The sequence below is a fragment of the Octopus bimaculoides genome, chromosome 12, assembly GCF_046866305.1.
Source record: "Octopus bimaculoides isolate indiv1 chromosome 12, ASM4686630v1, whole genome shotgun sequence".
NCBI lineage: Eukaryota > Metazoa > Mollusca > Cephalopoda > Octopoda > Octopodidae > Octopus > Octopus bimaculoides.
In genome coordinates, this window is record NC_142939.1 from 60,677,700 (window position 1) to 60,697,699 (window position 20,000).

Consider the following 20,000-nt stretch of genomic DNA (forward strand, 5'->3'; position numbering starts at 1 on the left):
GACAAATATTCACTGCGTCCCAAATTTAAGATCCGTCATATCAGTAGCATTAGAATGAGGACATAACGTCCTCTAACTCTGTAGACATGTGCAATATGCAAAAAGCATGTTAGAGTAAACAACAGTAAATATGGATTCATCAAATATGCAGTAATTTGAGACGGTATTTAACTAATGTGGCTGCTACCTTCAAATGTGAGGTATGTGTAGAGGAAGCTGTAGAAGGAAGAGATGTTAAACTGGATCTGGAGAAATGTTGTGAAGATAGGATGGGTGAAAACATTTTGTTATTTATAATATTTCGAATGGAGAAGTTCCATTAGACTCAGTGACAGTGGCTGGATCAGAATTGACTATGTCTGGTCACTGGATCAGGTCTGACTATGTTGGTTGGATCAGAGCTGATCTCGTACTGAGCAACAAGAACAAAAACAACAACAAAAGCAGCGAAGCCATTGAGAGAGAAAGAGAGCATGAAAGAAAGAGAGAGAGAGTGAGAGAGAGAGAGAGAGAGAGAGAGAAAAGAGAAAGAATGAAAGAGAGGAGACACTGACTTACAAGAAATAACAGTTAAATTTCTCATAAATCTTTAAAATCTGAAAGGACATATTGAAGAATATAGTTTAAAATAAATTCTACTTTCAAATCAGTGGATGATCATAACTAGAATTGATTTAACCATTTATCTGATGAATCAAGGCTGGAACCATTATTACAGAAAAATGCTTTAATCTCCATTTATGGGTTCATCATCTTAAAATGTGAAACATTAGCCCTGAACAGTTGTATTCTGTTCAGAGGGAACGTTGGCCAGCCTACTTGCCTATCCAACCAATGGGGTGGCTTCATTTGAAAGTAATAACAATGTGAGGAAGTGCATTGTGACCAGCAGTGTATAACAGACAACATTCAATATAGTCTGATTGATACAGTGATACAGTGTTTTTTTCTATTTCTCAAAACAAAGGGAAGACAGAAAATGGATGAAGTAGGGGTACTACCTGGAGTGATGTGAGTCTCTCTTCTAATTTAGTGACTCTTTTCTCCAAAGAACTTTGATTGCTGTGCATATCAGTAACCAATTCCTGGATTTGGACCTGGGTCTGTAAAACAAAAAAGAAAAAAAACAAAGAAAAGGAAAGGAATCATTATTATTGTAAATGTCAGCATCTTTGTCACAAAATCATCAACATCATCATCATCAACATCATCGTTGACATAATCAATGTCACTGTTGCCAATATGAACATCAATCACCAGAATAATCATTATCATCATCATCATATATCAACATCATCATCATCATCTTTACCAATACGTTTACCATTATATAATCAACATCATCATTATTGTTGTTATCCACATTATTGCTGTCATTGTCGTCGTCATCATCATATAATCTTTACCATTATAAAATCAACATTATCATCGTCATTGTTGCTGTCCTCATCGTTGCTGTCATTTTTGTCATCATCATCATCATCATCATCATCAATGGTGCTAATGGTACTGGTGTCATCATCTTAGTCATCATTGTCAACTCTATGGATATTGTCACTCTTGTTGTTATTCTTGTTGTTGTCAATCATGCTGTCGTCGTTGATGTACCACCAGCAATGTCAGTTTTATCATCAATGTCATTTTAATCATCATCATCATTACCATTTCCATCAATACCATTATAACCATCACCATCACAATCTTCAACACCATCCATGATAACAAAAATGCTTAAAAGTCAACAATAGTTTGAAAAGTTAATAAAAAATAATTTACAGGCAAAGAGATGGCATGGCAGTCAAAGAGAACTAATTGATAAATTGCGAATAATTAGTGGTAATTAAGATATAATTATAGATTCAGAACCAGCCAGATAGTTAAACGTTAAAAGATAGATACCAATAAGGTTGAAAACATCATAACATTGAGGCCTTACAGCTCTTTATTTAATAATTAAACCCATTGTGTGGCTGAGAGAGAAGAAAAAGGAAGAATTTATGCAATTTTGAAAAATTCTTCCTGATTTTTGCTTTGTATAGTTCTAAACTTTGTCAAAGTCATAGAAAGCAGAATTCATATGATAACTGTCCAAAATTCTTCTGCTTCCACCAGGAATAAATGTGTCCATGATTATTTAAGAATAGAAGAAAATTTAAAGTTTATGTGGGCTTTTGGTTTCAAAGATATTTTTGGTAAGTGGTGACGGAGAGAGAAATTGTTGGTGTATATGGGGAGGGAGTGTGCGAGAGAGATTATAGGTCTGTGTGGAGAGAGAGAGAGGGAGAGAGAGAGAAAGAGAGAAAGACATTATTGGTATATATATGTGTGTGTGTATATATATATATACATATACATATATACATATATCTTTATTTATGTATACATATATATAGATATTTGTATGTATGTATGTATATGTATGTGTATGTATATATATATATATATATATATATATATATATATATATTTATTTATTTATTAATATATATATATATTTATATATATATATCATCATCATCGTTATTGTTTAACATTTGCCTTCCATGGTGGCATGGGTTAGACAAATATATATATATATATATTGTTTTCTACTCTAGGCACAAGGCCTGAAACTTTTTGGGGTGGGGGGCCCAGTCGATTAGATCGACTCCAGTACACAACTGGTACTTAATTTATCGACCCCAAAAGGATGAAAGGCAAAGTCGACCAATTAAATTCATGTCCAGTCTAAGAGTCTGACAAGATGTCCGTGTATGTGAAACCATTGGTCACTCTATGACTAGACATTAACTTGATTACTTTTAATACTCCTCTATTCTTTAGAGTGCGCTTCTCTTTCGGACATAAATAAATATTGACAATATATATATTTGAAGACAATAAGGGTAAAAATACCGCTTGCTAAAAATTTAAGCGAAATCTTCAAAAAACCACCAATTCTATGATAAATACACACACAAACAATGTAATGAATATTTAAAAAATAGGCCTGCCTTCAGGATGGAATTTGAAGGCAGTTTTAATACATACTCTAATATCAATTGACTTCATGCTGTGCATAATAAAACATGCTTTGCAATCCTCAGTTGGACACAGTATTTAACATCTATTTCTAAAATATTCATTACGTCAACTCAGGTGCATTTCTAACTTTAAACGTCCTGCTCTATTTAAAGAGAAAACTATCAAATTTTTAGCAAGCAGTATTTTTATTCTACTTGTCTTCAAATATTTTATATTATACCTGTTTAGGTAGAAGTCTTGCTAGCCACCTCATTATTACTGTTTTTTTAACATTAATAATACTTCACATATTCACTTTTATATATATATATATATATATATATATATATATATATATATATATATATATATATATATATATATGTGAGTAAATAGTGGGGATGTGTTAACTGCACGTGGAGAAATAATAGGAAAATGAAGAATAAGGCAGAATGCTAAACTGGAAGCATATTTTCAAGAAGGAGAATGAAAATGTTTTTTACAAAGAAGTACAAAATGAAGAAAATAATATATAAAAAAATAACTATACCAATACATTATATTGTCTTTGAGCTTTTGAATTTCAATGGTAGTTCATGTATATAATGGTTGGAAAAATAAGGATGCATGAGAGTTGAGAGTTGTGTTAGGTTTAACAAAAGGGTTAAAAGTTTGTGTTAAGCAGGAAGTGTGGTGTCAAAACAAGAAGTGTGTGTAAGGGGAGACAAATGTTTTTAGTTGGAGTTATGAACTCTTTTTCTCAGCAAAGTTAAATAAGCAAAACTGCAGCAGCAACATTACTAACAACTGTCTCTTAGAGTTGAAATACCCTGAAAAATTATTACTTACCGATCTGAAGTTATGATCCCAAAATTCTATCAATATTTACATTGGACTTATATCTAATCCTTTCAAATTTTGATACAGCTAAATACACACAAGGATGTAAACAAACCAACACTGTTTGTGAATTGGTAGTGAGCGACAAACAAAAAGAACACACACACACACACACACACTTGTGTGATGGGCTTCTGTCTACCAAATCCACTCACAATCCTTTGGCCAACCCAGGGCTATAGTAGAAGACACTTGCTCAAGGTGCCATGCAATGGGACTGAACCCGGAACCATGTAGTTGGGAATCTAACTTCTTACTACAAAGCCACACTTACACTTATATTTTGTTTTCCACTTCAGCATTTAATTTTTAACCCAATTATTTATTTCCATGTTTTTAGTATTATTTATACCCCTTCTAATCCCTCTCAACCTTACTAAATTATGTGGATAAAACTTTATTTTAATCTGGGTTGATGAATAATTTGTGAGTAAATTCAGTAGATGGAAACTGTGTGAAACCAATTTTATGTGCTTTTTTCCCCCCCTGAGTGAGTGATACAGACACATTTATTATACAGGTGGATGGATTTTGTTTTACCATTTAAGCAGTTTTGAAAACATGGAAATTAGTAGCTGTAGTCTAATGACTAGAACAAATAAAAGATAAAAGATATATGCACACACACACACACAGCACAGAGTAAAAATAAAAATGCTCTGAAATATTTATGCTGAAAAAATATATAGTTACAAGGCAAAATATTTACATAGTCCACTGGTTTCACTTATTTGGCTAATCATGACTGAACAACTGTGATGATGTTATAATTCCATGCTACTTTAATTAGTTGTAGTCATTTGATGTTGGTGTGAAAATGGAAATATCTAATCTCCCACCAACATTGAAGTAAGGCAGCATAGAATTATAACATCATCACTAACTGTTTAGTAATGATTAGCCGAAAAACTGAAACCGGTCGACTATGTAAATACTTTTACTTCATAAATATATTTTTCCAACATAAATATTTCAGTGTATTTACCTTTTTATCTCTACTATAATTTTATCTCTACTATAATTTTATCTCTACTATCAGCCTTATTTAAACAAACCTATGAAAAAAGACAGTCCAACCATGACTATCTTGTCTAACAATGATTATCTTGTCCTATTTTCAGACTACATTATCTAAATGTTATCTAATTTATACATTATCTAACGTGTAAATTTCTCTTTCGTAAGTCCATATAATGATGTGATTTGAGAGATATTTAGCTCCTATTCCTGGCAAGTCAAGCAGGTTCTCTTTTGAATTAAAGTAAAATAGGTAGGCAACAATCTATTGATGGACATCATGAAATGACTGTTTGAAGTTATGGTCATGTGATTAGTGGGGTGCTGGGTACCTTAAATCCTGAATAACTTATAGAGGTACCTTCATAATATATACCATAAATTGAGGTTTTCGCACCTGGTAGATCCCATTCTTCTTTACATTTTGAGCTCAACCACATTTTTGCCACATAAAAACACGTAATGTAAAAGTGCCCATGGACACTTTTATGTGTGCCACATAGAAGTGTCCACGTGGTGCCACTTAAACATGCCTATGAGGTGCCACATAAAAGCACCCAACACCCTGTAAAATGGTTGGCGTTGAGGGGGGCATCCAACAGTAGAAACCATTCCAAATCAGACTGGAGCCTGGTGCAGCTCCCCAGCTTGCCAGCCCTGGTCAAACCGTCCAACCAACCCATGCCAGCATGGATAACAGACGTTAAATGATGATGATGATGATGAGAAAGTGAGAAGAACAGAAAGGATAATGAAGATGAACAGATGCTAGTACTGCTACTTAACTTTTTGATCCGAAAGGGACTGGAGTACAAAGAAAATCTCGGCAAGATTTGAACTCAGATAGCAGAGAAATGGACTGTATAGCAGAGAGTATTTTAGCTTCTGCACTAATACCACTAGTAACTCACTGGCTTAAATTGTCAGAACATTAAAATTAAAGAAAACATAGACACACACACACACATACACACACACATACACATACATGCTCACAGAGAGGGCATTTTGAGAAAATGGGAAATTTTATATTCCAGTATGGCCCTTCTATAGAGGATACGAGTGCAGTGTCTGTGAACCCTGTATGATCAATTGTTTAGCATTTCTATCACATAGCCCTCATCAATATCTTTGTATCATATAAATATCCAACAGCAAAGCGGTAAAAAAAAAACTCCACAAAAATAAAAAAAGCAACTAAAAATGGCAATATTTCTTAGTTAAACAGATTTCTATAGAAATATCAAACTGTGTTCAAATTTTGCCGTCCATGTTGGCATGATAAAAGCAATAAAAATTAGGAATTTGCTTGTATGGTAATGGAAGTTTGTTTGTATGGGAAGCAGAGTGAAAGAAATATCTGTTTTATATCAATGAAAGATAATTGGAAAGATAATATGGAACGTTGTTTATATTCTTCATGAAAATCAATGATTCGAAGAAAGGTCAGACGAAAGTGTACACAAAGAAAAAGAAAAAGCCCCAGAAAGAACCAACAGAAAATAAACAAAATCAAAGATGGTAACATAACAAAAATATAATAAAAAGGTCTAATTCTTGTTTGGCCGAAATATAATTCTATATGGTGAAAAATAATTTTAATTGCATAAAAAAATAGTTTTAGTATTTTGTAAGGAAAGAAAAATGATTTGAAGAAAAATTAAATAAATACTTAATAATATACAAATAAAAAGTATCAAAATAAAGAATAAAATAATTAAAGTGCAGAATAAAACAATGTTCTTTTAATGTGGACCAAATTATAGAAGTAAATTTCTTGACTGATATTCTCTATTGTTGATACTGCAAGATAAATTAATAATTTGTTTGCAAGTTATGGAAGTGTCTATTTACACTAATTATTGAAACCCCTGCCAAAAAAAAAAAAAATAAATAAATAAAATAAATGTTGAGAAAAGAAATCCCTAAAGGACTCATTTATTTTAATTTTTAGGTCACCTATTTAATTTAAATTCCAATATCTATAGCATTTGAATGTGAATAATAGATGTATGTAGATATATGTATATGTGTATGTGAATTTATATATGCACACATACATACATATATATATATGTGTATATATATATATATATATATATATATATATATAAACCCAACCCATACAAGCATGAAAAGTGAATATAAAATTACAATATGGATGATATATATACATACACATATACACACACACACACACATATATATATATATATATACATAGGGGGAGAGAGATATACATAGAGAAAGAAGAATCTTCTCTTGTACTTGTCTAGTCTGGTACTTTATCATTTGAGTAAATAACTCAAAAAATGATTGTTAAATCTCACAATGTTGACCTGAGTAGGATTTGAACTCAGAATGTATTTAACATATGGTATTTGGCTAATGCTATAACAGCTGACTTCCTCCTCATGTTAATACGGGACACATTAAATAAATGCTACATGCCACATAGTATATGTCATGATTTTGCCCTAAATGAAAAATCCACTCTAACACAGTTACAGAATAGATTTAAGATGTTTAAGATGTAAGAAAACAGTAAAGGACTCATACTATGATCACTTGGATTACCAGAAATAATAGCCAAAGAAAGAGAAGGTTGCATTTGATAATATAGTCCTATATATCTGATATTATATGCTTGAATAAAAGATGGGGCAGTCATGGCTGGAACCCATTTGTTTACTATCACTGAAGATTATTCCTGGGAAAAGCACATCCTTAACATTGCTAAGACTGCATCACAAAACCTGGCCCTTCTCTTCAGGACCAGAAAAACCTTCAGCTTCCAATGGCTGTTGACATCCTACAAAGCTTGAGTGGGTCTCATGATGGAGTAGTGCTCCTACATCAAGGCTGGTGCAGCTGCAATGCTGACAGATAACATGGGCTCCATCCAGAGAAGGGCCACTTGAGTAATTAGTTTTCAGTCATTAGCTAGCATGCTTCAGCCTCTGGCCCACAGGCATGCTGTTTACCTTTTTTGGATTTTGAAAGACCAGCTGAAAAGCCAGTCACCTATTTAGGGATAGACTCAACCCACTGGGTGGGAGGGAGACACAACACAGAGGGAAGTGTGGTAAGACTACAGCTAGATAACTGCAAGCAAATTTGAGAAGGTTAGTGCAACAACAGCAGATGAGAAATGCCAAAGAAGGAAAAAGTCATGATCGTGCTCCCCACCCATTTGACCAAATATTACATATTTGTCCCAAGTACACCAGACCCCGTCATTCAAGGAATGGTTTAGATAACCACCTGAAGGTTTGCCACTCTTCCTCAGGAGCTTCAGACATAGAAAAACTGCCATCACATCACATCACATCACATAATGACCTCTGTTCTACAGAGATTGCTGGTCTCATACCACTACAATCCAGTCAGTCCAAATCACTCCACTTCCTTTTTTCCCTCTTGTCACCCTTGTGGGATCCAAAACCCTTGGCTTTGCACTAAACTATATGCCCTTTCCTTTTTCCCTAGAACACGGGCCCTCTGGAATTTTTTCCTGCTTACATCTTTTCAGTGGATGGCACATTAAAGCCGCCAAGTTCACTAGTCTCAGAAAGGCATGCAAAAGTTATGTGTATCACTCCTTCCTCTAAACCAGTGATTCTCAGCCATTTCTTTTCCTATGCATCCCTTCCATCCCTATTTTACTCTCCTGGACCCTCATAGGCATTTAATGTTTAAAAAAAACCCATTATATTTTTATAATCAAATATTATTTGGAATTGTATTAATAAAATGATCAAAATATTTTGGGTATTGTTGAAATGTGACTGATTGATTTATCTTCTATCTTTTACTTGTTTCAGTCATTAGACTGGCCATGCTGGGGCACCAACTTGAAGAATTTTTAGTTGAATGAATCAACCCCAGTACTTATATTTTGTTAAACCTGGTATTTATTCTATTGATCTCTTTTGCCAAACCTCTAAGTTACAGACATAAACTCACCAACATCACTTGTCAAGGGGACAAACACAAACACACACACACACACACACACACACACACACACACACTCACACATGACAAGCTTCTTTCAGTTTCCATCTACCAAATCCACTCCCAAGGCTTTGGTTGACCCAAGGCTATTGTGGAAGACACTTGCCATGCATTGTTCCATGCAGTGGGACTGAACCTGGCTCCATACTGTCGGGAAGCAAGCTTCTTACCGCAAAGCCATGTCTGCACATAATTTTTAGCAACTAAATCTTATATGGACCCCAAGGGTCACGTGGACCCCACTTGAAGGTCACTGGTTCTAGACCCACAATAAGTAAGAAAAGAAAATGCAGATAAATCAAGCTGACCTGGGGCAAAACAACAACAATAATGATAATAACAATATATAAACTCATTAAAAACAAACAAGTATTAATGTAAACCTATAAATATTTAAGACAGTACTAAAATATTCTATATGAAAACAAAACCAAATAATTTTGATTATAGATTGGCTTAAAAATCAATTAATTTGTATTCTTTTTAACAAAATATAGTGTTGTTGCTAAGTGTGTTAGAGTCATTAAAATCTTTGTTTCAAAATTTATAAAAAAAAGAAAAAAATAGCAGAACCCATTTTATTCAGCATTTTTGGGGAAATTGTAAAGATTTTGTTGATATTTATTATTTTGCATAACATTTATATTACACAAACACACACACACACATACACATGCACACACACATATGCATACTCATACGCACAAATATAGACATTTTATGCATACATATATACAAATATATGTATGTATATATATATATATATATATATATATATATGTATATTTATGTTTAATATATATAGACACACAAATCTATCTATACACACATAATATATATATTACATGTATATATATATATATATATATATATATTTATATATATATATATATATATATATATATATACATTTATATATTCATTATATAAATTACATTTATATATGCATTATATATATCATCTTGCTTTATTATGTTTAATATATATTGTGTGTAAATATATACATACACACAAATCTATATACACATAAATATACATATTATATATATATATAAATATGTATATGTATATATACATACATATATTCATATATACATTATATATATATATATATATACATACATATATATATATATATATATATATATATATATATATATATATATATATATATATATATATATATACATACATATATTTATATATATATTATATAAATTCCATTTATATATACATTTATGTATAATATCACCTTAGTTTATTATGCTTGACATTAACAAGAATTCTAGGGAATATTGCTCGCTGCTGCATAGTTTTATGATTGTATGCAACAATGTTATCTTAATCTGATTTTAAAGTAATTAAAATATTTTAGTTAAATTATTGGTTTCTGTTGATAGAAAGTCAATTTAAGTTAGAAATTTAATTACATAAGATTGGTGGGTGGCATTTTTTGCTAAAGTCGAGATCGTTGCAGTGGCCATGATGATGGATGTGCTAGTGGTAGTGGTGGTGGTTGTGGTGGTGGTATAGCCCATAGTGGTGGTAGTGGTGATGATTGTAACATCATTGTAGGTGTGGTGGTGGTGGTGGTGGTGGTGGCAGTGATTGTAATGGTTATTGTGGCATTACAAATATATCACTCAATATGGTGTATTACTGGTATTTAGTCTTGTCAGCTCTTAATGTCTGAAACAAAAGCAGTAACATACTTGTCATCAGGTATCACATTTTGGGAGATATCACTTCCACATAGTGGACTGGAAGATATCATCTTCATGTAATACATTAAAAAATAAGGTCTTCTAGTAGTATATCCAAAGATATCATCAACACATTTAACCCTTTCGCTACCGTACCTATTTTGAGATGCTCATTTGTACTACAGATCCAGAGGCAGTTTCAGCTTGTTTGGTATTGAAATATACATGTTATCAGTTTCAGGTAGTATATTTAAAAATATCAATTTCAAGTAGGATACCTAAAGATATTGATTTGATGTAGGATATGCAAAGATATCACATTCATAAAGTGTCTTTGTCTTTTATCCTTTCCTTGGTTCAAGCAATTGGTCCGTGGCCATGCTGGAGCACTGCTTTGAAGGGTTTTAGTCAAATGACTTAACCACAGCATTTATGTTTTGAAACCTGGTATGCATTCTATTGGGTAGTGTTGCTGAACTGTTAAGTCATGGGGATGTAAACAAACCAAAACTGGTTGTCAAGTGGTAATGTGGGACAAATACAATCACAAAGGCAAAGACACACACATGTGCACATGCGCACACACACACACACATACATGCACACATATGATGGGCTTTCACATAGCTTTTGTCTACCAAATCCACTCAAATCCACTCACAAGGCTTTGGTTGACTCAATGCTATATTGTAGAGGACACTTGCCCAAGGTGCCATTCCCTGGGACTGAACCCAGAACTATATGGTTGGCAGGCAAGCTTCTTACCACACAGCCATACCTATATATATATATATATATATATATATATATATATATATATATATATATATATATATAATAAAACCATATAGGTAACAATTGATACAAGTATATACAATTATATAAATATAATTGAAATGATAAGGGCACTAATGGGTAGTGCCACATGCTAGAAATAGATGCCACATACATACATTCAGACAGTAGTTGGCATTAAGAAAGTCATCCAGCTGTAGAATCCATGTGAAAAGAGATAATTTGAGCCTATTGCAGCTCTCTGGTTTGCCAGCTCTTATCAAACCATTCAACCTATGCTGATATGGAAAGCAGACATTAAATGATGATGATGATGATGATATATGTATATATATACATATAATACATACATACATACATATGTATATATATATATATATATATATATATATATATATATATAATAACTGAGTTTATTAGTTTTTTCCTCCAACATTTTCTTGAAACTTTGGATGTAATATTTCTTTTTTTTTAAATTGAATTTGCACTGACAGATGAACAATAAATTGAATTGGATTAAATTGAGTTTGAATTTGAAATTTGAAAAGATTACTATTCAGCCAGACTGAATGTTGATATTGAGATACAACATATGATAAATTATATTAATATGTAGACACACACGCACACATGGACACATATACACACACAGATACCCAGGCATGTATGTAAGCATAAATATAAATATATATATTATATATAACATCAAAATATATATATGTATGTGGGCACGAGTGTATGTGTGTATATATGTGTGTGTGACAACAAATCTTTGTTTTCTTTAATTCTCCAGTGAAATAACTAACGAAGAAGAAAAGAAAAAACAAAAAAGGAATAAAGAAGTAAGCTAAAATATGATAAATGGATGCTCCTGTTTTGCGTTTGCTTTTACTATAGCAACAAATTTTGACCACCAAATGATGATGATTATGATGATGATTAAAATAATAATAATAATGATAATGATAATAATAATAACAACAACAATAAATAAAAATATAATAGTAATAATAACAACAACAATAAATAAAAATATAATAGTAATAATAACAATACTAAATAATAAGAATAACTAAAATAAAAATATATCAATAATAATAATAATAATAATAATAATAATAATGATTTCAAATTTCGGCACAAGGCCAGCAATTTCGGGGGAGGGGATAAGTCGATTAAATCAACCCCAGTGTTCAACTGGTACTTGTTTTATCGACCCTGAAAGCATGAAAGGCAAAGTTGACCTCAGAATGGTATTTGACCTCAGAATGTAAAGACGGACGAAATGCCGCTAAGCACTTTGTCCGGCGTGCTAACGATTCTGTCAGGTCACCACCTTAGATAAGCAATAATAATAGCACATTGCAAAATATATTATCAATAATAAATTTTAAAAAAACTTAGAAAAAAAGAAGGTAAATAGAAAAAAACAAAAAAACAAACCATAAATCATTGCAAAGTAGTAAAAACTTAGGCAAACATTTTGGTAAAAAAACCCCAAAGAAACAAAGAATAATAAAACAGCATTTGGATAAATTTAAACAGAAAAGAAACAATGATATTGCTGCTAAATAATAAAAATAATAAAAATAATAAAAATAGGGAGAATTACACATGATATATGTATGCATATATGAAATATATCATTTAATAACAATTTGACTCAGCTCAATGAAACTTAGTTTTGTGAACTTGTAGAACAAGCCTAACTCATCAGGCATTGGAGATGGAGTAACAGGAAATGAGACAAATTCAAGCTGACCTTTAGATGTAAGGCCTCTATTGGTCAACTCACATCATATGGTGTTATTGGTTTGAACGTGATGTCAGATCTTATTTTTTGTCTCAGGTACATGTGGTTGCAGAAGAGGATATTAGGAGAGTCTCAAACTCTACATAGAATTCTTTCCACCTGATATTCATGCAATGTATGATACTTTCCAAATACTTCTGAAATACAGATTCCAGGGTAGGTGAGTAAAATATAAATGAGTAACAAAGATGTAATAAGTGTCAATTCATTATGGCCGGGTTTGAGTGACTCCTTTAACTGATCAATGAAAACATTACATCATTACAAAGAAAACCGTTCTCATCAGATGACCACATAGACTTCAAGCATAAGGAACAAGTTAGATATTTAAACATATTCATATCATTGAGAGCAAATAGTTACAATGATTTACAATATTTATATATATATATATATATATATATATATACATATATATATATATATATATATATACATACATACATATACATACATACATATATATATATATATATACATATATATATATATACAAACATACATACAATAGGTTTCTTTCATTTGCTGTCTACTAAATCCACTTGCAAGACTTCAGTTCGCATGAGTTAATAGTGGAAGACACTTACCAAATGTGTCATGCTGTGGGACTGAACCTGGAACCATATGGTTACAAAGCAAGCTTCTTACCACATAGCCACGCCTGTGCCTATAGTGTTAGTCTTCCATGATCCCACTTGATCTGCCATGTGTAATGGCAAATGCAATGAACTGATATTACTAAAACTATACTGCAGCTTCCAGATATAGCACTGACAGCTGCTAGCAACATCCTATCCAACCAAGTAGAACACAAATATGATCTGATATTATTTCCAAAGCCAATAGCATCATGTGATGTGAGCTGATCAATAGAGGTCGTATATCTAGAAACCATCTTCAATTTGTCTCATTTTCTGTTATTTGATCTCTAAATGTCTGATGAGTTAGGTTCGTTCTATGAGCCTATGAAAATTTAAGTTGCAGGGAAGTGAGTAAAACTGCTTTCAAATAATACCTGTAAACCATACCAAAAGTGCTAAGTGCCACTTTCTTTCACTTGTCCACTCACTCATGTATATATGTATGTACATATACATATATATATGTGTGTGTGCATGTATATCTGTATATATATATATATATATATATATATATATATATATGTATATATATATATACACATATACATACATATATATATATATATATATATATATATATATATATATATATATATATATGCACACACACACACACATGCACATACATACAGATTTATATATATTATAATACATAAAGATTTATATACATGCATATATATATAATGTAAGTATAATTTATATATAGAAATTATACATATGTATATGAATATTATATGTATGTATAATATATATATGAATATTATATTTATGTATAATACATACATATATATATATATATATAATTTATATATATATGTATATAATATTCATATATACAAGTATAATTATATATATATATATATATATATATATATATATATATATATATATCTGAATTACATATGCAATTATAATTAATATAAATATTTAATTCAAACTAAATGTATATATATATTGCTGGTAATGTAATGAAATAGTTTCCATTTTTTTTTTTTTTTTTGGTTTTATACAAAAAAGGGATCATGCAGAACAGAAGAGGCCAACAATAGCAAATAACCATTTCTCTAGCTACCTTCTACAACTAAGTTCAAACAGATTTCTTGCAATCATTCATTTTTTTGTTGTGGGGCTGGGGGCAGTAAAGCAAGCAAATCAATACAGAAATTAAGACAAAGAAATTTAATTATCTCAATTAAGTAAAATAATAATAAAAAATTTATGACAAATTAATTAAAACAAGGAAAGCTATAAGCTGCCATATTCTTTGAAGTAAGGCTGGCAAAAATAATAACAACAACAACAATGATGATGATGATGATGATAATGATGTTTGAGGATCAATAATAATGATGATAATGATGATGATGATGATAATAGTTTTTTCTACTACAGGCACAAAGGGCCCAGAATTTTGTGTGAAGGAGCTAGTCAATTTCACCGACCCCCAGTGTTTGACTGGTATTTATTTTATTGATCCTGAAAGAATGAAAGGCAAAGTCAACTTTGCTGAAATTTGAACTTGGAACATATAGTTGGAAGAAGTGACTCTAAGGATTTTGTTTGGCATGCTAACCATTCTGCCAGCTCAAATAACAATAAAAACAAAAATATGATAACCATAAAATCTCTTTCTAATTTGAGCTCAGAATATAAAGAGCTGGAAGAAGTACTGCTTAAGTATTTTGTCCAACACATGATTCTACTTGCTCTTTGCCCTCTCGTTACCATATTTATTTTGAGATGCTCTGTGTTTCTTTCAATTAATTTTTAAATATAACAAAGAATTTAGTCACAATTTATGTTCCTAAATGATAACGAATTTATTTTACTAAGGTTTGGTGGAAGATTTTAATTCAAAACTTATGAAAGCAAGACATTTGTACTACAGAGCCAGAGGCGGTTTCAGCCGGGTTGCTATCGAAAGGGTTAACAAGAAGCATAAATCCTTTCTAATTGCGACACAAGGCTAGCAATTTTGAAGGGAGTGAGCAATACAGTTGCATCAAACAAGTTCCTGACAGGTATTATATTTTGTCAACAAAATAAATACCTGTTAGGTATTTGGACTCAGAATGTAAAGAACAATAATGAATGTCACTGTACAGTTTGATGCATTAATGATTCTGACAGTCCACAACCTTAGTAATCCTTTCTACTTAAAGAATCAAGGCCTGAAATTTTGGTGGGAGGGACTTATAGATTATATTGATCCCAGTGAGCTACTGGTACTTATTTTATTGACTCTGAAAGGATGAAAGACAAGCCCCCAGCTCAGCAGAACTTGAATTCAGAACGTAAAGACAGACAAAACGCTGCTAAGCATTTTGTCTGGTATGCAAATGGTTCTGCCAACTCACTGCCTTTTTTTTGCAACCTAAATAATAATGAATGAAATAGGAAATAAAAATAGCTTCTGACAATGCAGTAAGTTTTAAAAAACCTTTATATTTCAGGTATAAATGCCTGTCTCATGAAGAATACAGTTAAGGAAATGTGCATTTATATAGATCCTGCCATTTTGGATTGTCTGCTACAAGCATAAGTACCAGACTATCTAAAATAATAGGATCTATTTAAATACACGTTTCTTTGTATTTTTCTGAAGATGGGCCTTTGCACTTGAAATATAAAAATTATTTAAACTTTGTGTGTGTGTGTGTGTGTGTGTGTGTGTGTGTAAGTATATGCATATGTGTTGAAGCATCAACATTCAAACACATGCTTGCCTTCACTCTCTCTTTCATACTCAAATACAGATGTGTTCTTGTGGGCAATGCACACACACACGCACACAGACACACATAGACACACACACATGTGTGTGTGTGTATGTCTGTGTTTATATGTATGTGTATATATGTGTATTTGTACACACACACACACACACACACACACAGATATATATACACACATATATGGATACACACACACATGCGCATTCAAGCATGCACACTTTTATAGGCATGTATAAACTGATGATGTAATAACAACTTAGAAACTTCAAGAGAACGTGAAATAATTCTCGTTTGGAATAGTGGATTTTGTAGCGCACAGATAAAACTATAAATAACAGCATTTTTCTGTCCCAAAAAGGATTTTTCATCTCAGTATTTACATGCTAATATTTTAAGTTTTATGTGCTTGAAGACTCAGAATCTTGGGGTTAGTAGCCGCCCTCTTAACCACTACACCACAGGCATATGGCATATTGATTAAGAGCGCGGGCTACTAACCCCAAGATTCTAAGTTCGATTCCAGGCAGTGACTAGAATAATAATAATAATAATAACATCGAAAAATACCTTAGGAATGAGAACCCAGGTTCGAAAATTCCCCAGGTTACCTGCAGAAGGCTGGAGGGTATATCAGCCTAAACATTGTGTTAACAACGAAGATGAGGACAAATATCTGTCAAATGTAAATAATGGTACTTATTTTATTCACCCCAAAAGGATGAAAGGCAAACTTGAACTCAGAATGTCAAGACAGATGAAATATTGCTAAGCATTTTGTCCAGCATGCTAACAATTCTATCAATTTGCTGCCTGAAACAATAGCCACTAATATTCCTTTCTACTAAAGGTACAAAATCTGAAACTTTGGGAGGAGTTTGGGGGCAGGCTCTAGTTGATTACATCGACCCTTGTGCTTAACTGGTGTTGATGGAATCTACTGGTTCCTCCTCTCTCCCAAGGATGAAAGGCAAAGTTGATCTTAGTTGAGTTTGAACTCAGAAAGTAAAGACAGACGAAATGCTGCTACGCATTTGCCAGGCATGCTAATGGCTGTGTCAGCTTGCTGCCTTAAACAATAGCCACTAATATCACCTACTGTAAGGTGCCTGTTTCCAAGTAACATATATTCCTCATGGCCGGACATGTTTTTGCAGAAGACTGGAAATGAATGACACTGCTTGTATGATAGTGACACTTATTTACAACTATGATGTAACCTGAAGACAAGAAGAATAAATTCACACACACTCACACACACACATATACACCTGTACATACATACTTACACATACACACACAAAATCATGCAGTGAACTTCTTTCAGTTTCTGTCTCCCAAACCCATTCACAAGGGTTTGATTGGCCCAAGACTATCGTAGAATACTCTTGCCCAAGGTGCCACACAATGAGACTGAACCTGGAACCATGTGGTTGGGAAGCAAGCTTCTTAACCACACAGCCACATGCATGCAAAACATCATACTTACTTACGCATATCTTCATGTAAATACATACTGCATACATACATTCATATATATATATATATATATATCTATATATCTATATATCTATCTATATATCTATATATATATATATATATATATATATATATATATCTATATATATTTATATATATATATATATATATATATATATATTTATATATATATATATATATATATATATATATATATACACATACACACACATATATATGTATATATATACATACATTATATATGCAGATACACACACATATCTATATAGATACATACTTTCATATGAAGGCATGTGGCTAGGATAGTTAGGGTGTTTCATTTAGGATCATAGTATCCTGGGTTCTATTCCTGAACAGGGTAGCATGTTGTGTTCTTGAGCAAGGCACTTCATTTCACATTACTCAAGTTTACTCAACTGGAAGTGAGAACCAGCTGAATGCTGGTGCAGCTCCATCTTCCTCCAGCTGCCACATCGCAGATGTGCCACTGGATCAAAGGATGAGAGAGTTGAGTAGGTTCCACATCAGCTCATAACTATATAGGCACCAAAAACGATTAGTGGAGTGACGGCTGGTTCTAACATACTTTCATATACCAAAATATAACCACAAAAACTTTATATACTCACATATACACATATGCACATACTCTCATATATATATATATACACGCATATACATACACACATACATGCATTTTCATGTATACAGCCAGAATTTCCGTTTGTATTTTATTTGCTAAGTTTCAAGGAAGAGGCAGTACTAGTAGTCTAGAGCTACTAAAGTTGGTGAGGTTGATGTCGTGAATATGGTGCTTAAACCTTTGCAAAGGCTACCAGAAATATTGTGCAGGGAAACAATTCCAGAAGGAGGATATTTTGGGGCTTAGTGGTTTGGGTGTTGGGTTCCTAACTATAAGATTGTGGTTTTGGTTCCTGAACTGGGTGACGCATTGTGTTCTTGAGCAAAGTACTTCATTTCCCATTGCACCAGTCCACTCAGCTGGCAAAAATTAATAATCCTGTGATGGACCAGTGTCCCGTCCAGTGGGGAAGATATATGCGCCATGGAAACTAGGAAACTGGCCCTATGAGCTTGTATGATTTGGAAAGGATTTTTATCTTTTATCTGATAGGGGTTAGGGTAGAGTCAGGAGGGTGTTGGATACAACATGGATGATGAGCAGTGGTGTAGCTAGAGTGTGTGTTGCCTGGGGCAGCCCTTCAATTTGCTGTGCCCAGGCCTCCCCACAATAAATACATATTGCACAGTGATTATATTGATTGTGACATTTAACGGTGAGTAGTGTCCATGTCCTGACATTAAAACCCACTATTATTTGATTTCAGTACAGCCTATACAAGCTTATAGCCTACAACAGAGCCCTGTAAAAGTGCCACCTGGGGTGGACCGTCACCTCCACCCCACTCTAACTGCACTAGTGTTGATGAGAAGAGAGAGAGAATGGCCGAGTAGAGGTTGTATGAGAGTAGCCAAAGTTGAGCAGCTGACGACATTGCAGTGGTTGTAGGGCCAGAAGATGGTGACGGGGATGGGGATGATAATGATGATGATGATGATGTTGATGTGGAATATGATGATGGTGGTGGTGGTGAGGATGAGGAAGAATAGATTGATTGCGGTGGCAGTGGTTGTGCTTGTGATGGTGGTAGTAGAGGTGACAGTGGGGATGATGGCAATGATGCTAATGACAGTGGTGGCAATGATGAGGAGTAGGAGTAAGAAGAGGATGGTGGTGGTAGTGTTGAGGATAATGAAAATGATGACGACGATAATGGTGGTGGTGGTGGTGGTGGTGGTTATAGCATTGATGAGGAGAAGACGGTCGATTGTGGTGGTGGTGATGATGATGATAATG

General features: G+C 32.8%; 1 protein-coding gene and 1 long non-coding RNA gene across 5 annotated transcripts in view; one reads left to right on the forward strand and one right to left on the reverse strand.

Moving 5' to 3' along the window:
• The window catches only part of LOC106880106 (uncharacterized), a 513,189-nt gene that overhangs the window by 77,841 nt on the left and 415,348 nt on the right, over positions 1-20,000 (reverse strand). For all 4 annotated transcript variants that reach the window (XM_089361130.1, XM_089361133.1, XM_089361131.1 and 1 more), the window contains one exon: positions 1,002-1,103. In XM_089361130.1, coding sequence (XP_089217256.1) covers positions 1,002-1,103 — 102 coding nt within the window. The remainder of the gene's footprint in view (positions 1-1,001; positions 1,104-20,000) is intronic.
• LOC149133106 (uncharacterized) overlaps positions 1-20,000 on the forward strand; it is a 129,888-nt gene that overhangs the window by 46,965 nt on the left and 62,923 nt on the right. The window lies entirely within an intron of this gene.